This window comes from Furipterus horrens, unplaced genomic scaffold (assembly GCF_987537825.1).
Source record: "Furipterus horrens unplaced genomic scaffold, mFurHor1.1.pri manual_scaffold_3, whole genome shotgun sequence".
Lineage (NCBI taxonomy): Eukaryota > Metazoa > Chordata > Mammalia > Chiroptera > Furipteridae > Furipterus > Furipterus horrens.
This window is the reverse complement of record NW_028327173.1, coordinates 200,543,014-200,564,257: the sequence shown is the minus strand read 5'-3', so window position 1 is coordinate 200,564,257 and position 21,244 is coordinate 200,543,014. Positions and strand designations below refer to the sequence as shown.

Sequence of the window (21,244 nt, the reverse complement as noted above, 5' to 3'; positions counted from 1 at the left end):
AAGGCTGACTAAGTAGGTGTGGATAAAGCCTTTATTTGTGTTTGACTAACATTGGTGACATGTCTGGTACTGGTAGGACACGGTCCATCTTCTGGTCACACCATTACTCAGTAAAAATGTACACCTTATATACATTTGTATTTTTTTATTATACAATTTACCATTAACAATATTTAGAGGCATCCAACACTGGATTTTCCAAAATGTGAATGAACTTAGTCAATTTACATTTTTTTTGTTTTGAGTGCTCATTTTCTAGTTATTTACATATTTTTATATAAATTATGTTTAGGTCTTTTTGCTATGTAGGCTTCTAGACATGTACATTTTATCCAAGGCTGTTTTGGTGTTTCTCTTTTACGGAACAAATCTTTTAGAACAATTGCTTGGAATTTGGTGGCTAGTTACTATGAACAGCTGCCATATGGGCGCAGCGGACTGATGACTGCGCAGGAGCCGTGGAGTGGGCACTATGAAGTGGACTCTCCTATCTGGGTAACAGGTATGGTTCACATACCATCTCTCACTCCTTAAATTCCTGAGATAAAACAGAAGACACTTAGAAAGGATTGTTGGGAAGGGCAGAAATTTTCCCCCAGTTTTCTTTCTTTCTTTCTTTCTTTTTTTTTTTTTGACTGTCTAATAATTAAATAGACACAAATCAGATTAACAGGAGGAAAAAAAAAAACCCACAGATTTAAGTTTGTACATATGGAGGTCTCATAGATATGGGACCTAAGCAGTGATCAAAGTAAACTGTTGATATAACTTTTAGACAAAGAAATGATAAATTTGTGAAGAACGGACAAGACAACAAAGTAGGCTTGGCTGCTAAGTAGTGAAGAAACTAAGCAGTTCGCTCACACAGCTTTCTCTGCTCCAAATTTCCTATTTCTGGCAATAAGGGCTTCTCTCTACCTCCTGGTCCAGGGAAGGTACCTTTGACCTGGCAGATTTATTTCCTGCTTTCAGGGGGAGAGAGAGGAGAGTCAGATTGTCCTTCTTGCACTGCTGTTTCTCAAGTAACTTTAATTAAAAATAATCATTATGTGTTCTGATTGCCAATGTTGAAATTGCTGTGTTTTGGTGTAGGACTGGGATGTAGAGTACTGCTCAGTACATTTTCAGAGCCAGTTTGGGAGGTGCCCAATAAATATATACTGTGGAAAATAAACTTGTTTGAAAACAGAGCTTATTTTTTGAAATGCATTATTGATTATTTTTAACCTTATTTTTATAATTATTAGGATGGGTTGAATAGAGATGAACAAAGGTTGGGCAGGGATAACTTTATTTTATTTTTAGTAAAATACAATCAATATTCTTGAACTGACAGAGTGTGCTTCATTTATTTTTACTAGTCATTATAACAATCTTCCCACACTTGTACCATTTAACTGGACTAATTATTTCAGAGTTGGAACATGGGATTGGCCAGTAGTTTCTTCCAAAATAAAAATAGCTTGTTAGAGTTACTTAGATGCAAATCAGTAGATGATTATTTTGTTTGTTTGTTTAAAAGAAACCCTGTTATTACCATTTTTTATCTCATTTGGGTCTTTCTCTGCTTTTCTGTAGCTCATACTACTCAGTTTACTAAACCAGGTTGGTATTACCTGAAGACAGTTGGCCATTTAGAGAAAGGAGGGAGCTACGTAGCTCTGACTGATGGCCTCGGTAACCTTACCATCATCATTGAAACTATGGTAATTCTTTGTTGTTTATTTGGGGGGGGGGTGGGATTAAATCACTCTTTTAAAACCAGCTTTTGAAGATTATACACATAATAGGTTTACAGTAGTACAACTATAAACCTACTTTTGCCCACCTCTGTATATAATTCCTAGAAATAGGTAGTCTTATTCTTCCCACTTTATTCTTTTTCAAAGTTGTTTCGGCTAGTGTAGGTAATTTGCATTTCCATGTGCATTTCAGAACAGCTCCTCAATATCTGTTTAAAAAAACCTGCTCAGATTTTGATTGGAATTGCCTTGTATCTATAGATCAGTTTGGGAGAATTGATGTCTGAACAACATCATCTTTCAGCTCATTAACTAGGTGTATCCTCAAATTAATTTAGGTTTTCTTTAAAATTTTCAACAATATCGTGTAGCTTTTGGTGTACAGGTCTTTCATATCTTTTGTCAAAATTTTGGCTATTTTACATTTTCTGTTGTAAGTAGTATTTTTAAAAAGTTCAATTCTATTAGTTGATAGTATATAGTAATATACGTTTTTGTATAATGATCTTGTTTTTTGCAACCTTGCTAAACTCACATGTCGTTCTAGTAGCTTTTTTGTAGATGCCATTTAATTTCTTATTCTTGCCTGATTGGACTGGCTAGAATCTCCAGTACAATGTTGAATGGAAGTAGTGACAGCAGATATTCATGTCTTGTCCTTGATCTTAGGAGAAAAGCATTTAGTCTTTTGCCATTAAGTGTGATGTTTTCCATGCATGCCCTTTATGAGATTGAAGTTCCCTTCTATGCCTAGCACTTAAAAAAAATTCTGGAATGGATGTTGGATTTCGTCAATGTTTCTCTGCATTTATCGAAAACATTGTATCATTGTTTTCTTTGCTGTTTACTAAAATAATGAGTCATATTGAATTTTAAATTGAAATCTAATTTACATACTACAAAATTTACCCTTTAAAGTATACAATTCAGTGGTTTTTAGTTTTTTCACAGAGTTGGACAATTGTCTAGTTCCAGAACATTTTCATCACTCCAAAAAAGTAACCCACAGGCATTTCTACTCATTTGCAGTCTCTTACTGTTCTAGCTCCCTTTTCCCATGGCAATGACTACTGTACTTTTTATCTCTCTGGATTTGCCTCTGCTTGACATTTCAAAGAAATTAAATAATATAATATGTGTATTTTTGTGTCTGGCTTCCTTTACGTAATGTTTTCATGGTTCTGTGTTTGTACTTAACTATTACTATGTCTGTATAATATTTCATTGTATGGATATAGTACATTTTGTTTATTCACTTTTAGATGATGTATGTTTGGGTTGTTTCTGATTTGTGTACATTTTGAACAATGTTGAGATAATATTTGTGTATAATGTTTTCTTGGACGTGTATTTTCATTTCTCTTGGGTCGTCGTCGGCAGCCGTCCGTCTCGAGAGACGATGGTGTAGCTTCTTAAGAGTCTATCTGCACCGCCGAGAATGGCTGTGCAGTCCGACTCGGGAGTGACACGGTATCTGTCTCCTCCCGTGTTAAATCGACATCTTGCGATGATGCTGGAGTGTCCTCTCCAGTAAAGCTGAAGCTACAGAGCCTGGGCAGGGTGATATGGAGGGTCTGCTGTTGCCCATGCAGCAGACCCCCCCTCTCTTCGCAGCTGAAGGGTCCAAGGGAAAGACGGAGTCAATACAGCTTGGCTTCAGGTGCGCCGCAGGAGTTGCCGGTGTTGACTACAACGTCAAACCGCCTTAGGGACTCCGGCTCCGGATTTTCTGTCGGGGTTTACTCCCTTAGCCTTTCCCCTGAAGAGGTATGCCGCAAGGCAGCGGAGGTTTTTTGGAGTCAGAGTTTTCCTTCTCTGATGTGCCCTGACTGGAAGATCGAACCAGCGACACTTAGCTCGCAGGCCGACGCTCAATCCACTGAGCCAAACCAGCCAGGGTCATTTCTCTTGGGTAAGAGTGAAATTACTGTGTCAATTGGTAACTCTGTATGTAACATTTTGAAGAAGTTTATCAATTTTATTGATCTCCTCAAAGAATGAGCTTTTGGTTCCTTGAGTAGTCTTTCTTGTTTTTCTGGGTTTTGTGTAATTGATTTCTCCTTTGATTTTTATTTCTTTCTTCTCCTTACTTTGTTCCTCTTTTCCTCGTGTCTTAAGGTAGAAGCTGAAGTCTCAAATCCTTTCTTCTTTTCTAATCTAGGTGTTTAGTGCTATAAAATTTCTCCTAAGTACTACTTTAATGCAGCCCCAAAACTTTGATATGTTGTTTTTATTTTTGTAGAGCTCATTTTTCTAATTTCCCTTTTACTTTTTATTTTCTTTTAAGCCATGGATTATTTGGAAATTTGCTATTTGGTTTTTAAATACTTTAGAATTTTTCCAGAGGTTTTTCTGTTATTTTCTGATTTAACTCTATTGTAGAGAATATACTTTGTGTGACTTTAACATGTCTGAATTTATTAAGACTTCTTCTATTGCCCTGAATATACTCTGGTAAATGTGTACTTGAAAAGAATGTACATTCTGCTATTGCTGGATGAAGTGATGTATAGATGCCAATCCAGGCAAGTTACTTGGTAATGTTCAAATCACCCGTAGCCTTGCTGATTTTCTGTCTAGCTCTGTATCAGTTACTGAGGATGGGGTATTGAAATCTTTAATAATAACTGTAGTTTTTTTATTGTCCACAAAGCCTGGCCCAGAATCTTATACTACAAATGCTCTGTGATTGTTGAGTAGCCCTTCAGTAGGGATTAGATCTCATACTTTGTTCGATTTAAGCCAATAGCAGTGATTGTTTAGTAAAAGAGGATGTTGCCCATGGGAGAATTGTTTGTTATATGTATTTAGCTGACCCTAGTTGTATATTTGAAGGTTATATTTAGATGAGATGCCTTTTCAGTAAAAGCATCCCAAGCATTTGCTTTTATTTGATGTATTTTACTTGGAAAATAGTAATAACATAAAAACTAACATTTGTGCTATAAAATGACTGGAATTTAGCTATGAATGCAAAGTTTTATTCAGTCAAAATGCCCGTGAGCTTTCTCTTTGACTAGTCATAGGCAGTGGACATTCAATAAAAGGAATATTCGAAAAGGTCTTTAAAAATTTGAAATAAACTCATAACTGTCATGTAATTTGTACAATTTGTGTCAATATTGGGGCATTAAATGCTTAATCCTTTTTCCTAAGATGGTTTGTACATCACTTGCATGATCTATGTGATTTTTTTTCCTCCTCAGACGCATAAACATTCTAAGTGTATCCGGCCACTGCTTCCTTACTTCAGCGTGTCGCACCAGTTTGCTACCTTCGTTCTTCGGGGTTCTTTTGTGAGTAAATATGTGGGATTTCTATTTTGGTTTTGATTTTGAGAATTTATATATTTTATCACAGGTTAGCAGTTCTTAAGTGAAGTTGTATATTACAGTGATTAAGAGTTTGCATATGAATGGAATTAATGTGGTGGTTTCTTCTATCTGTTGACTGGTTTTAGTCAAACACTATAGGAGCCACCAGAAGGTCAAACTCTCTGTGGCTTTGAAGAACTCTTAACAAAAGCCACTTGCAAGAAAGTTGTTCTTATTAGTAGAAGCATCAATTATGCAGTCTAGGGAACTTTCAGCATTGATCTTTAGAATACTCTGTCCAAAAAAAAAAAAAAAAAAAAAAAGACACCAGATACTAGCTATTTCTACTTATTGTTAGATTTGAATACAGAAAATACAGTGCCCTTTCTGACTTCTAATCCCATAAGAATTGTTTTTTAATACCAGAAAATTATTTAAAAGCTTTCTATACAGGTACAGTAATGAGTATATTTGAAGCCAAGGTACTAAAATCGTTAAACATTTGCCAAAAGTCTGTAGATTTATGGGAAATAAAATATTTGTTCGAATCATGCCTTTCTACTTTCAAAATGTTACTATTTAAAATTTGAGGCTGGTCTTTTGGGAAACAGAATAAGGCTGCACATTGTCCCTGCTTCATTCTTGGTGGTACTGACTTTGTAGATCCTGCAAAAGGGTATGATGAACCACTCAGCTGGGCTCTTTGTGTGTTTTCTCCTCAGAGTGAAATACCAGAGCTGCAGGTGTGGTACACCAGACTTGGAAAATCATCTGCGAGGTTTCTTTTTAAACAACTGGATTCTCTATGGGTAGTTTTAAAATAAATTCCTACATTTTGAGCATTGCAACAGTGAAAGGGAACAGAAATTTGATGGATGAATTAAGAATTTTTCATTTTATTATTGATTTTATGGCTGAAATTAATAGATAAACTAGTCCCCAATCATTTTTTTTTTTAAAATAGAATATTCTTCACAGCAGTTTGTACTTTACAGGTGTGTTTGTTTGCTTGGGTATTTATTTAGTTTGTCGTGGTGAATGGTAACCGCCATCACTTGGCTGCCCCAGTCAGAAATGCAGGTCTCATTCGAAACTGTCTTTCCCACTCACCCTTGACATACCACCAGCGATCAAGGACAGCCAGTTCTGTCGTCCGCATGTGTCTCGTACCCAGTCCTCATCCCATTCCCACTGCTCTGGCTTCTTTCAGTTCCCCATCCTCTCCAGGGTTTTGAAAACGGATGCCAGTTTTCCCAGCTACCAGCCTGACTCTCTCCAGGCCTCCCGCATCCCCTCCACCGCTACCGGAGTGATGTGTCTAAAAGGCGGTCCTGATTTTTGTTCCTCTCTTGCTCAAAGTGCCTCAGTGATTTTTCCTCTAAGTTCACGTCCCTTAGTGGAGCCCGGGACCTTCGTTATCACGTCACGAGGGAAAAGACTGCCCTCCTTTCTAGATGCACGTCTCACAAAGCGGGCATCGCAGATGAAATTGCTTGCATTTTTTTCCGAGCATGACATGCTAATGTTATCACTGTTGTGAGTTTGCACATGCTTTTTCTTCCTTCTAGAATGCCCCTCCACCTAGCTCTGTCATCCTTCAAGACTCAGCCAAGTGTCACTTCCCCTGGGGTTTTTCCCACCAGCCTTAGCTCATAGCCACCTGGGAATGTGCGCTCATCTAGGGAATTGCTTTTCCACCATGCGGGGCCGTGCCTTATTTAGCCATTTATCCCGGGTGCCTACTGCTGTGCTCAGTACATGGTAGCTTCTCAAGAAAAATTTCAGAGAATGGATTGGCCTAAGCAAACACAATGCTTTAGCCAACTGACACACATCTGCTACTTCTGCTGGTAATTAGTAATATCCTGTGACCCCACTAGTCACTCTCAGTGATTGAACACTCATTAAATATTAAATTTCAGAAGAAGAACACTCGACTTTTTTGTACTTATTGCTAGAAATAGCACAATGACATTGATTTTCCCTGTAGGAAAAAAAATATCTTTTGGGGTTATTTCTGAGCCAGAATATGGTGTTAGATATTTTATAGAGCTGACCAATAATTTATTATTAAAGCAAAACTATGATATGAACCTCTTTAGTTCAAAGTAGAAAAAAAAAAGCTGCTCAAATTTCATAAAACAGGCATACATTGAATGCCTACATTAATTATGCAGAAGATTGCAATGTCTGCAGAAGTCTGTATTTAGCCCAGAACAGGTATGACAGAGGAAGTGTTTCTCCTAGGTCACACTCTGGGCTAAGAGCATTTTAGAAATATTATCTCAGTTAATCATTACAACAGCCCTATAAAGTTTGTATGTTTCTTTTTTCTTTCTGATTTTGTAGATGAGGAGATTGTGGCTTAAAGGGATTAAGCCACAATTGCTAAGATCATAAATGTGATATAAACCTAACTTACTAGTTGAAATATATATTGAATATATAATGAGTAGGACCTTTCTTTTCTTAATAGCAAAAGGTTTTCTGTGACTAACACCTGCATCAACAGTGAGATTTTATGGGTTTTTCTCCGTTAGTAAAAAATTAGTAAAGCCCTAAAAAGTAAATAAGCAGATCTTTTAGTTATGGGCATTGAATATATACAAACTTTAAGGAGCTTACAGTCTAATGGAAAAGAATAGACTAATAGAAGTGATTTGGGGATCATCTAGTCTTCTCTCCGTGTAGTGAAGTTCTTTTAAAAGTGCTTTCTATAAAGTATCATCTTCACAAAGTCTTCAAACTAACTTAAACATTTTCCCGAGGGCTTTGATATGGGGTGTGTCCTTTTCAAGTGGTTAGGAAGTTCTAACAGAAATGAGTGTGGCTTATCTTGAACTTATTTAAAAAAAGCTATTTTGCCAAGATGAGATGAGCCAAAGCCCCTGGCCTTGACTGTGCTGTTTCCCATTTCAGCTCCTCGATAGCAACGGCAATTTCACGCTGGAGCTGCAAGAGGATGAGCTGTTCACCCTCACCACTCTCACCACAGGTGGCAAAGGCAGCTACCCACCACCTCCCAAGTCCCAGCCCTTCCCAAGTACCTATAAGGATGACTTCAATGTTGGTAAGTTTCCTTCACTACAACTTAACTTGGTTTCCACGTGTAGCAGTCGTGGAGAGATTCTACCTGTCAATCCAGGGCACGGCAGAGTGGCTGTGAAAGGTATGTTCATTTAGCTCTAAATCTCTATGTGGTCAACGAGACCTACTTTTTGTGGGACTTCAACGTGACTCTCTACTGGAGGACCCTGTATTTTTCAGTGCCAGCAAAAACATCGAGGTCATTGTCAGGGTGAAGGTTAGAATTCTCACTTGTTCTGGGTGAAACTTAAGATTTATAACATTGCTACTGTTATTCATGTCTCTTGAAAGCCACTGTCCTTGTGTCCTTTTGAGTGGAATTTAAGACGCTAATATCCGTCTCCCCAGTGTCACTGGGCCCGTGCTTATGGGCAGTCGTACTGTCCTCGGTAATCCAACTGGCTACCCGCCTTCCGGTGTGCCTGGGAGTTTTGGGTGTGTATTCTGGTTTTCTGGGAAGATCTGTGCTAAAGCTGTTAGAAAAGCTTTAGGGAATTTAGGAAACTTTAAATAGCATTGTGGACCTCACGGACAGGGTCAGGTAGCTCTGTCCTCTGCTCCTACAATCCACAGCTGTAGGGGAGGAGAGGTGCGGAGCCCAGCATTGGGAGTGAGACTCGGACCTTCTGTTGCTGTGAGGCCAGTGCCACCAGGGACAGAGACTCCTCCCACCCCTGCCCGGTCGTCACTGCCACTGGGTCTCAGCTCCTTTCCCAGGAAGTCATCCCTGGTTGACTGGAGTCCTGGGCCCTTTGGACTGTGTCCTGGAGTCCTTTCAATGATCTGGATAACACAGACAACAGGACCCTCCCTCAGCATGAGATCTTGGTGCTCTGTTTTTCTGCAGCTCTCTGAAATGGCCTCAAGTTTCTTCTCAAGCTGTGGCTCAGTCCTCTGTGGGCAGCAGTCAGCGAGGAGCCTGTGGGAGATGGCCTAGTCAATGAGACTGAAGAACCATCGACACAGCGCCATTTATTCTGGGATGTGAAGACTGAGAAGCAAATCCAAGCCTTCAAATATAAAATGCAATGCTTTATTGGCTACAAAATAAACTAAAAACTGAAATTAAAAACTATAGGCCAGGCTTCAGAACTCTCTATAGGGTTCTTAACATCTCAAATGACGTGAATGTGAGAACACTTGGAAAATCACGAAGTGAGAAGCAGCTTTAGGATATTATGATTAAAATTATTCTCTAGAGCCTTCATTATTGTAAGGCTATAGTTTACTAAAACTAAGGAGAGATTAATAGATAGCTTTGGCTCAAACTGATTTTTGTTCCATTTTAGAAATAGAAGAAATTTTCTGATTTCTAAATACTGTGTTTGGCATATAGCAAACTTTTTCTAATGTTCTCTCAGCTGAAGGCTGTGACCAGTGACTTAGAACCTTGTCTGACAAACATTAGAAATGACAAAAATATTGGGTTGGCCAAAGTTTGCTTGGTTTTAAAGTAAAACTAAAAGACACTTTTTCATTTACACCAACAACTTTATTGAACAACATAGTCACCATTTTGTTTCACTACCTTCGGCCATCCTTCAGGCAACTTGATAACTCCATCTTCCCCAAACTTCTTATCTTTTTGAGGAAAGAACTGTTCCAGAAGCCTTTTGCAGTCTTCCAGGGAATAGAAATTTTTTTTCATTAAGAGAATTTTGTAAAGACCAAAAAAAAAAAAGGAAATCCTCAGGTGCAATGTTTGCTGAATATGGCGGACGAATGAGAACTTCACAGCCAGCTGTTAAGAGTTTTTGCTTGGTCATCAAAGAAACATTAGGTCTAGCGTTATCCTAATGGAAGATTATGCGTTTTCTGTTGACTAATTCCAGATGCTTTTGGTCGAGTGCTGCTTTCAGTTGGTCTAAGTGGGAGCGGTACTTGTTGGAGTCAATCATTTGGTTTTCTGGAAGGAGCTCCTAATAGAGGACTCCCTCCCAATCCCACCATATACACAATATTGCCTTCTCTGGATAAAGACCGGCCTTTGGTGTGGTTGGCGGTGGTTCATTTCTCTTGCTCCACGATCTCTTCCATTCCACGTTATTGTAAAGTATTTGCTTTTCGTGACCCAATCACGATTTGTTTTAAAAACAGTGTTTTCATTACGTTTAAGTAGAGAATCGCATGTGGAAATACAGTCAAGAAGGTTTTTTTCACTTATGTGGAAGCCAGACATCAAAGGATTTAACATAACCAGGCTGGTGCAAATGATTTTCAGTTCTTCATTTGGATATTTTGAGTATGTCGGCTATTTCCCATGTGGTATAACATTGATTGCTCTCAATGAATGTCTCGATCGCTATCAACTCCAACTGGTCTAACCGACCGTGGAGCATCGTCCAGTGAGAGATCTCCAGCATGAAACCTCACAAAGCACTTCTGATGCATCCGTCAGTCACAGCACCTTCTCCATACACTGCATAAATCTTTTCTTTGCGTTTCAGTTGTGTTTTTACTTTTCTTAAAATAATAAAGCATAGTATACCAAAAATGTTACTTATTCCATCTTCAATATCAAAATAGTGATACAAACATTCACCAATTTTGATAAGTTTTTACAAAATTCACGCTGACCTGACAGCTGTCACCACAATGTAACAAAATTGTTTTGAATGAAGTTAAAGACTACTAAGCATCACTGGAGCCATTGTATGGAAAAAAAAAAGACTGTTTGACCAACCCAATATCTCTTGATGAGTCCTTGCCAGAGGCAGGCTTATGCGCATACTTTATTTACATTCTTTTATTTATTCTCGGGTCTTCTTCCCCACTTTGAATTGAGGAAACTTGGGAAACAGGGCAGATAAGCAACTTGCCCAGGGGTACAGGCAGCTAGAATTTTAGTCCGGGTCTGCCTTACTCCAGAATTCATGATATTTGCTCTTGAGCAGTTGCATGGATTAAATATATAAAGTCTGTATGTCAAACCGATCATATTGACATTAAATAATGATATAAATATCAATATCTCTTTATTAACCTAACCCCTAAACTTTGGTGATAAGTTTCATTTCCTTGCTTAAAAATTTTCAACAGTGTCTTCAAGTGTACCATAAAATCTCAGAGAGAACATATTCTGTAAGGATCTGATATTAAACAGAATTTATTATGTTCTGAACAGATTACCCGTTTTTCAGTGAACCTCCGAATTTTGCTGATCAGACTGGAGTGTTTGAATACTTTACGAATATGGAAGACCCCGGAGAGCACCGTTACACACTCCGCCAGGTCCTCAACCAGCGGCCCATTACTTGGGCTGCCGATGCATCAAACACAATCAGCATTATCGGAGATTACAAATGGTGTGTAGAACGGGTGTTCTCAATGTAGATCGGAGTGAAATAACCTTGGAATGTTGTTGGGTACGTTCTGGATCAGGACTTTTTCACAGTCCTCCTTGTCCAAGAACCAAACAGCTGGGGGATAATTGTTGCCTAGGACGGCCGCCACAAAGAGCAGATGATTTTAATACAAAAACTGAGGCGTTTTGGACCCAGTCAAATTTTACATTTATTTACAGACTTCATAATTTGAGGTTTTTTTTTTTTTTCTTTTGGGTTGCTTGAGAGTTGATTTGTTATATGGTGTTGCCACCTGCTGGATCCATACTAGAATTACATGGTTTTAGCCTTTGAGAAAATCTACTTAGCAGGTGACAGCAGATGGCAATAGTAGTGAAAAGTGAAATTAGCTTTTAGTTGGATAGTGAATTCAACTCTTTTCTTTAGGCATCTGGGGGTAAAGAGACAAGTTGTATTTATTCTTCACTTAACGTGTAATAACCAAACCAAAGCTTCCTCTTCCCCTTTAAGGCAAGTTATGGAATTCCAATGTACTGGCTATTATACTTGTTTTAGGTGTTTTTTTTTCCTATATTTTCTTTGAGCTAGTATAATTCCACTGTGAAACATAAAACTCAAGCATTCTAGGTTTAGTGATACTATTCTATTAATGCCAAGGCACCAAACAGTCATATCTGTAGTTTAGAAATTGGACAAGGAAGGGCATATGATCCTGAAAAGAACCTTGAAGTGTTTATATCTGTGGACTCGTGCAGAAAATCTGCATCCCTTCTGTATTTCCTGTGCTCTATTATAAATCACAATTCTAGTGCCAAGCTCTGATATAAGTCTTGAGAACCTTCCAGCTATCCAGAGCACCTGGCACCCTCACAGGTGGTTGATAGTAGACCCTTGTGGGACTCTCCCACAACCGCCTTATGCCAGAGGTGTCACCCTCCCCGGCTTACAGACGGGGACACCGAGGCTTCGGGGTAGGATTTGCCCACAATCCCACACTTGTAAATTTCAGAACCAGGGTGAGAGGCCATGTGGCTCTGGCTCTGTAGCCCATGATCTTTGGACCACACCTCACTAGGACCTCGTTTTAATCAGCCTGCTTGCTAAGAGTGGGGGAAGGGAACATTAGCAAGCTTTCTTCATCGTCCTGTTTCAGTGAGTGTGCAAAGGACCATCTGTTCTCAGAACCACATTTGCGGTAGGGCTTCCTCTCTCACACTTTCACGCCGTTAAGGACCAGCACAGCAGTTCAAGCAGACTTTCCCAAAGCTGCTTCAGATTTTCCATTTTGTTATTAAGCTTGGACTGGGATCTGAAGACAATCCTGAAGTTACCGTTTGCTGCACACGTGTGGACTTGGCACCCCTATGATCGAATTTGCTTAATATGCTGGCTGGGTTTTTTCTCTCAGCACTGCTGGTAGGTTTTGGCTGTGCAAGGCGGTACCCCACTGTCACTCCACTTCATTCATCATCTGGAAAACCGCCTGCAGGCTCTGATGCAGGAATCACTTATTCTGGAACGTGCGGTGGAGGAAAGGCGAAAGTTCAATCTTCTCTCCCTCTGACCCTGAGCAGAATAATTTTATGGTGCTGACAGTGTGCAGCACTTTCAAACTTCTGATGAACCAGAGAAGAGGTAGGACTGTCAGGAATGCGTGGATCCTTAGAGGTTTCATGCTGGTGACAATCTGAAGAGAGAAAAGGTCCCTCTACCGTGCCAGGACCTGCAGGAGAGACCTGGCTCTCGTGACTTAGCCTCTGAGTTTCCTGTAGTGTGCCCAGCTCTGGGTAGAGGATTAGCTGAAAATTTCCCTATTGTTGCGTACCTGTTGTGGGTGCTTATTTTTTTATATGTTCATTTACATAGTTAAAATTCCACTGTGCAGATTTTACTGGTAAGAAGAAACTCCTAGAAATGTAAAAGCCACATAATTCCAGATCCAGTCCCCCGCTCCTCCCATTTCCAATATATTTTGTGTTTATTTCAGATGAATTGCTTCCTTTATTACTTGGCTGCATTCAGGCTTTCTTTCTCTTTCACAGTTACATTTTGTGTGGGCGGTGAGTTATTTTCAGAGATCATGCTGGGCGAAGGTGTGGTTCTGTTATTGAGTCAAGTATCTGTGGTTTATAAAAGGACGCCTAGGGGAGAGCTCACTGTTCAAGCCCTGGCGGTTCCTGGTGGGCTGAGTCTTCCCTCTGATGTACTCCTGTCCCTCTGTGATCCCAGAACCAGGGTCGCACTGCCTCTGTATAAACAGAGGTGCCCTCCAGGGGAAGATGGCTCTAAGCTGGAATTCCCAGACCAGCAGCATCAGCATGGCCTGGGAATCTGTTAGACAGCAGATTCAAGGGGCCCTCCCTCGACCTGCTGGATTTAACAAGCCTTCCAGGTGACTTCAGAGCTTCTCAAGTTTGAAAAACCCTGCTGTAGAGTCAACATAGAGTTGGCCCTGTCTCTGCAGAGAAATAATTTCCATCTGGAGTTTTTAGGTCTTATTAGGGTTCAGTGCAAAGCTTAGCCCTGCAATCGTTTATGTTCTCCCAGAGACTCCTGCCATTGCCTTCACTGCTTGTCTTTGCTGATGGAAACATGAGAAACCCTTTTATTCAGAATTGCGTGGAAACTTACCTTTTATGTATTCCTGGAAAAAAATAGCTTTTTAAAAATATTATGTCTTCTTAGGATGAGAAGTTGTATTATTATAGAGAGACAAGAAATACACATATATTAAGAAAATTAAAAACAGGAAATACTGCTTTCCAGTAAGTCATGAAAAGTGGCAATAAAATGACTTGACTTTAGTCACATGAAACTTAAAACCATCATCAATGAAGATTCTTGAAACCCCTTCCTGCTGCAAGCACAGACTTAGCAAATCACGTACTCACCTCACTTAGAAGTTTGGGAGCATGTGGCTGTGAAATGACACGTTTGTGCTGTGCTCGGCATGGCATGACTGAAAGCACTGACCAGCAGTGTCATCCCACAGGTCCAACCTGACTGTCAAGTGTGATGTGTACTTGGAGACCCCTTACAAGGGGGGTGCGTTCATTGCCGGAAGAGTAAATAAAGGCGGTGTCTTCATTAGGAGTGCCAGAGGAGTTTTCTTCTGGATCTTTGCAGATGGAACCTTCAGAGTTACAGGGGACCTGGGTAAGTGACTTCTTCTATCGCACATGAGCAGGAGGCAACCGAGTAAAAGAAAATTGCGCAGAGCTTTTTCCGGTATTATGGAGTTGAGCTGGCTGTCAGGGTAGGATTTGTGTAGGCTCGGGTGAGGGAAGTAGGAGGGAGAGAATGCTCTGGAAACATTGTAAATAAAAGCAAGACTATAAGAGTGTTGCCACTGTGCTTTTAGAAATATAAGGAGAGGGATTGATATACTTCTAGTGGAGTAATCCTGTTTCCTAATTTAGTTAATACTTTGAAATCAGATGGACTTTTCTCATTCACCTTAATAGCCCTTGTTCTATGTAGAATAGTGTTTCTTCCAGAATAAGTGCTTAGACACTATGTTCAAGTTGAATTCCATGCAATTCCCTATAGCTTTGGGATACACACAGCTCTGTTGTATCTAGACCTTCTTGGTGGACTCTTCTTGAGGCTCAGTCTCTTGACTTTCCTCTTGCATTAATTAAAAAAAGTCTTTCTCCTATAGTTTTCTGCTCTTTGCCTCTTCCGAAGGTGAAAAGAGCTCCGTAACTAAAATAAAAAAAAAAGAGGAAGTGGGTAGTAAGGACGTTAGAGTAGAAATTGTATAGTCACAGTGTGACTGATCTAGAAGGTACCTCACATATTTTCAGTCCAAAACAGAGGGCCAGAAAGGTTAATTGATCTGCCCAGGGTCTCAAAATGAGTTAGTGACAGAAGTGGAACTAAGAATTTAAAGCCGTGTCTTCAGTACCCACTGCTCTGTGTCGAAACTGCCCCCTCTCAGCATCTCATCCTGGGTTTTTCTCAGGCACTCAAATATAATACATCCCCAAGTTAACTCATTATTTCCTTTCTCCAATTCTCAGTGAAGGCTCTTACCATGTAACCAATTACACCAGCTAGAACTTTTAATACTCCTTACCATCCATATTCAGTTCAATCAGGTAAAAGTATATACTAGAACTATAGGAGCTAGGGCATCACACTGTAGTTGGTTTGTAAGTTTATTTCACTGGCTCTCTGGTGAGCTCACAAATATGGCTCAGAGTAGGGTCTCAGTATGTTGAATGCATGTCTGAATGAAGGCTGTTTTCTTTTAAATCAATTATGTGATTCTGTGGTTTGGATAACCTCCTTGTGTTACAGCTGGATGGATGTTATATGCTTTTGGACAAGTTGAAGTCACAGCGCAAGAGTGGTATACACTCACTTTAACTATTAAGGTAAGGATTGCTGATCAGAATGACTGGAGGTAAGATGTTCTTTTCTTGTCCCTTTCTAGCATTTTCTGCTAACAAATGAGAGGGAGAAACTGGGTAAATAATGAAAATAGGCAGAGAATCTGCCACGATACCAGCCAACCACTGCTCCCTAGAAGGATAGCATGTGCCAGGGTCAACCCACAGGAGAACCGTCCACGGCTGACTTTGTCACCCCAGCAATTGAACTGTTTTTTCAAGTTTGCTTGAGCAAAGATTATAATTGGACCTTATAGGTATAAGCAAAGTCTCAAATATATTTTTGATGGTTGAATTTAATTTGGTTTTCAGCTGCAAGCACAATATTTTAGAAGCTGGTTTCCATGAATGTGTTTGTCAGAGAAGATTCTAGATTAATGGTAGTACCAAGGAATCTAAAAATATTTGTCAGAATAACTGGTTGATCATGAGTTATTGATCGACATGCTTGTAAGGAATCCTATGTGGCGAAGTTCTTCTGTATAATATACTGCCCTCTGTCAAGATAGTCATGGCATAATTTTGTTCAGGTTATACTAGAGCTTGAAAATGGAATTCAGATAACTTTTTGAACTTGTTCTCTTCCCTTACCCAACCACCAAAAAAGACGATACTAATTTTTCAGGCAGCATCAGTATGTATTGACCATGTAGTTTGGGTGTAGCATAGTTTATTTAACTATACCACACTTGATGGGCATAACTTTGTTCCCAGTTCTTTCCTTTATGATAAGCTGAGGCAACAGGGATGCCTTTGCTTGCAGACAGAGGGGAGGGATCTCTTACGTGCCTCCTGGGGTGCACATGTTCTGTTCTTTGTTTAGGCAGGTATTTAGAAATGGGATTGTGTTTTAAATTTTAACAGATACTGCCCTCTTGCGAGCCAAACTGTATCAGTTTTTGTAGCAGTTATAATAATATTTGATACTATTAAATTTTAAAATTATTTTCAAACTAACAAGACATGATTTGTATTTCCTTGATAATTAGGGAGGTTGTACATTTTATGTTTATTGACCATTTGTATTTTCTCTTCTTTGAAGTTATTCATTGAATTCCTTCTTTCCTATTCTGTTAACCTCTTTCTGGTGGATCTGTGTGAATTTATTATATATTCTGGGTAGTAGCTAACCCGTTGTCTATTATATGGCTTACAAATATTTTCTTCTGTTCTCTCATGATTTGTATTTTAATTTTCTCAGGATATATTTCATGAATAGAAGTGTAAAGTTTTGGTATTATCAAATACTTCACTTTTCTGCCATTGCTTTTATATTTTGTTTAGTTGAAGAAGGCCTTCCCTTTTCTTTAGGTTAGGAACACCGCCCCCCCATACTAAACAAAGTTTAGGGTGTTTTTTATTTTAAGTTTCTAATCCACCTGGAATTTATTTGTGAATTGTAAGGGGAAGAGCTTGATATAATTAAAAAAAACACAACAAATTGATAGCTATCATCATTTACTACATAGATTGTCCTTTTGCTTGTGATTTAAGGCTACTTTTTTGATGTAATAAATCATCACACGTGCTAGGCTTGTTTCTGAACATTCCTTTGTTCTTTATGTTGCTCTGTTTGTCTATTGTTATCCAGGATCACACTTTAAATTGTGTAAACTTTTAAAACCGTTGATCATATGGTTTACTCCCTTACTTCCTTCCGAGCTCTTTCCCGACCACCTTCTGTAAAATAACATTCCCTCTCCCCTTGCTCTGTTTTCTCCAAAGCTCTTATGACCTCCTGGCAGCCTACATATTCTGTGGACAGTTTATGTGTGTGAGTCCCACTCCCTCCACTAGGACATAGCTCCGGCCTCTTTCTGTCGGAGTCACTGCTGGCTCTCCAGCACCTTGGAGAGCGCCTGGTTTACAAGGTCAGAGTGAATGAGGGGGCTATCTGGCAGGGCAAATCCTGCATTACTTTTTTTTCAAAATTATCTGCTGTCCTAGTATATATCCTCTTCTATTTGAATTTTAAATAATCTTTTGAATCCCATGAAAAGTACTGCCGGATTATACTGAATTTATATGTCAATTTGGGCAAAAATAACTTACAAAAAAAAGGAATAATGTATTTACCTATCAAGAACATGCTATGTCTCACCATTTATTAAGATCTCCCACTATGTCTTTCAGTTTTGTTTTTTTTTGTAGTTCTCACATTTCTTGTTAGGCTTATTTTTCATAGTTTTATGAACTTTTGAATTTATGAGGGGACTTGAATAAATTTTATTCATTTTTTAGGTACTTTGCATACATGGTTTAAAAAAGTCAAAAGGGCTTATGCAAAGAGCTCCCTCCTGCCTCACTCCCCTAGCTCTTCCTCCTCACCCCATTCTGTGTTCTGCTCCTCGAATCCAGCCACTCTGAACGATTGCAGCTGTTTCTTCTGGTATCTCTTTAATGCAATGTGATTATTACTTGTAGAAATTAGCTCTGCTCTTGGTGTTGGATGCATAGGGATTTTGCTGACTTAGCCCACCCCCCTCCACCAGCCCCACTGTTTCGTGTTCCATCAGCTGTGGGCATTCTGTTCCTCCCTCACATCTCCGCTCTGCCCACATTCGCTGACAGTTCTCCAGCTCTCTAGAGACTCAAATAGTCTCTTGGGTACCCCCATCACATAGTCCTGTTTTAATTCTTCACATGCCACTCACGGCTTAACTCTGTGTGTGTGTGTGTGTCCATCCTCGACTATAAGAGTGGGGACCATGTCTTTCTTGTGCATCCTAAATCCCAAGGGCATTGAACAGCATTTGGCTTGGAAATATCTGCTGCGTAAATGAAGACAATAAAGCGAAACATTTTCAATGATGTTTATTTTCCAAGTTACAGCTAACATGAGCATTTTCTCATTTTAATGTTGGCTGTTCTTGATTTCTTCTGAGCACATATCTGGTGCTTTACCCTCAGCATTGTTGTGCAGTGTTTAGAACAAGGGACTTGGAGGTCTAGCATGTCCATTTTCAAGTATTTTATGTTGCTCATCTTCTGTTTTCCAATCCATAATATCATGAACACACCATCCTCCTTGTGAAGATGGAATGGAATGATATATATGAAAATTTGGTACAGTCCCTGATATGTGCAAAGCACTTAATGAATCAAGTTAGTATTCTTAGGAGGAGGTGTGTGTGGAACAAGGTAGACCAGTATTCCTAATACGTTGCTGATACGTACCAAGACTTCCAGAGAGTTATTTCAGCTTTTTGAGCTTCTATTTTTTAATATGTAAAATAGAGATAACTTCTATAAGGTTGCTTTAGGATTAAATGTTTTTTTCTTTTTTTCAACACATTTTCATTAAGCATTTACTGTCTGCACTTTTCTAGGGCAATAGCAGTGGACAGGACAGACAGGGTCCTGCTCTCCGAGAGCCTGCGTTCTTCTAGGACGGGGCGTGGCAAACTTTTCTGTGCAGGGCCGGACAGGAAATACTTTCCACTTTGTCATCAATGTGGCCTGTGTTGCAACGACTCAGCTCTGTTTTCGTAATGAGCCATAGACAATTGGTAAATGGATGGGTGTCGCTGTGTTCCAGTAAAGTTTTATTTATAAAAATAGGTGACTGACCTGCAGGCCATTGTTGACTGACTCTTGTGCTTAAGACAATAAATTTGTAGATAAATCAATAGATAAAATTATTAAGAAAAAAAAGGATAAGGAGATATAGTAGCTTCCCTGCTGGATTTTCTGGATAGAGAGGTCAGGCAAGACTTCCTGGAGTGGGTGATGTGTGAGCTGAGGGTGCCTCTGGGTCTGGCCTTGTGTGAGGAGCAGCCAGGAGGCCAGGGTGGCTGACACCTGGGTGGTGAGGGGCGGGGGTGGTGGTAAGAGGAGATGAGGTTCCATTAGGTTTTGTGCTTTAATGTGACTTGTGTATGTGAGCCCCTTGGCTCGGTGTTAATATTCACTATCCCCTACAGGCAGATGTTCAATAAGCACTTTTAGAGCTGAGCATAGCTATGCATGTGTGTAGTAATAGGGATATGTGTGATGACTAGTGTTCAATTTCTAGCCCTACTGGTAAGTCTGTGACTTTGATTTTTAATCTTAAGTCCCAGTATTTCCATCTGTGAGGTGAAATAACTAAATTAAAGTCCATTGCACTATATGACTTAAAAACAGATTTTACTTTGGTTCTTGGCCTCATGCTTTGGATCTTCAGCTCTCCATCTGTTGAAATGAGCTAGTTTGAAATGTTTGGTTGTAATTGCATGCTGTGAATATGTGCTTATAAATGTGCTATAATAATGATAATGAGAGCAAGCTAGCTAGCATTTATTCAATGTGCGCCAGGCACTTAGCTAAGTAGAAATGGCAGCCATAAAATGGGGACAAACTATCTTTCTCTGTCAGTGAGCAGTAGGTCATTTCCGTGGAGACTTTCCTTCTTTGCTCCTCCTTATCCCCCTCATGACTGATGGTTACTATTTTTCTAATGTAAGGTTGGGCTCTACATTTGACTTTGAAGTGATATTCTGTACATGGGGATAAAAAGGACTTAAATAATTGGATGTTTTGGCTCCAGCTGCCATGTTTGAAGAACTTGTTGATGGCTGTTAGTCATGACCTGTGCACACGCAATCACTTGTAAATAAAAAATGTTTTTTATTTTAGTGTGCTCTTGTCTAAAATTTTATGATGATGTTACGAAGGGTTTCATATGTCAGTTGGTTTTACATTTTGGTGCAGTCTAAGGAAATATTGACACAGGCCTGTGCCTTGGAGACGTATTTATGTAGGTAGATAAGAATTTCCTCTGGGAAAATCGTTCCTGTATTTCAAACTTTGGTTCCAACCCATGGAATTGTTTTCCTGTGGTGAGTCTTAAGTGAGAAGGATCTTTGCTCCACTAAGTCGGTGGGCCACACGTTATTAAGAAACAGATTTTGGATAATCATTTTCATATGTCTCCAAGGGATGCGTTTCTCTCTCCCCCAGGGTCGTTTCGCCTCTGGCACGTTGAACGGCAAGCCTCTCTGGACAGACATCCAGGTGAATTTCCCGAAGAACGGCTGGGCCGCGATTGGAACTCACTCCTTTGAATTCGCACAGTTTGACAACTTCCACGTGGAAGCCGCACCCTGATGCTCACCGAGCACCATGGACCGCTCTTCCGAATCATTTTCTTTCCTTCTGGTTTTGGTTCAGAACCACTTCTTGTTCTGATGGATCGACAGATGAGCCTCTGAAGGCTGAAAGTAGCGAAGAGTCACTGAGAAAAGATATTTTTGCTTGATCCTGTGGAAAGTTTTTTTTTTTTAAACGAATTCCAAGAGGGAAGCAAATGAGTCTTTACCGTCACCTGGAATGTGCTCTACTCTTCAGACAGTACATCGGCCTCATCCGTAGGGGTGGTTTGGTGGCCCAGACCTGGAAGCCTTGGCTTAAGCTGAGGCTGC

The 21,244-nt window shown here is 39.7% G+C and overlaps 1 protein-coding gene across 1 annotated transcript in view; it reads left to right on the top strand.

Annotated features, from left to right (window-relative positions):
- GALC (galactosylceramidase) overlaps positions 1–20,995 on the top strand; it is a 41,588-nt gene extending 20,593 nt beyond the window's left edge. The window contains exons 9-17 of the mRNA XM_090271272.1: positions 378–502; positions 1,579–1,706; positions 4,949–5,038; positions 5,779–5,865; positions 7,976–8,126; positions 11,268–11,448; positions 14,441–14,604; positions 15,751–15,827; positions 20,784–20,995. Coding sequence (XP_090127398.1) covers positions 378–502; positions 1,579–1,706; positions 4,949–5,038; positions 5,779–5,865; positions 7,976–8,126; positions 11,268–11,448; positions 14,441–14,604; positions 15,751–15,827; positions 20,784–20,930 — 1,150 coding nt within the window. The 3' untranslated portion in view covers positions 20,931–20,995. The remainder of the gene's footprint in view (positions 1–377; positions 503–1,578; positions 1,707–4,948; positions 5,039–5,778; positions 5,866–7,975; positions 8,127–11,267; positions 11,449–14,440; positions 14,605–15,750; positions 15,828–20,783) is intronic.
- The last annotated feature ends 249 nt before the right edge of the window (positions 20,996–21,244 follow it).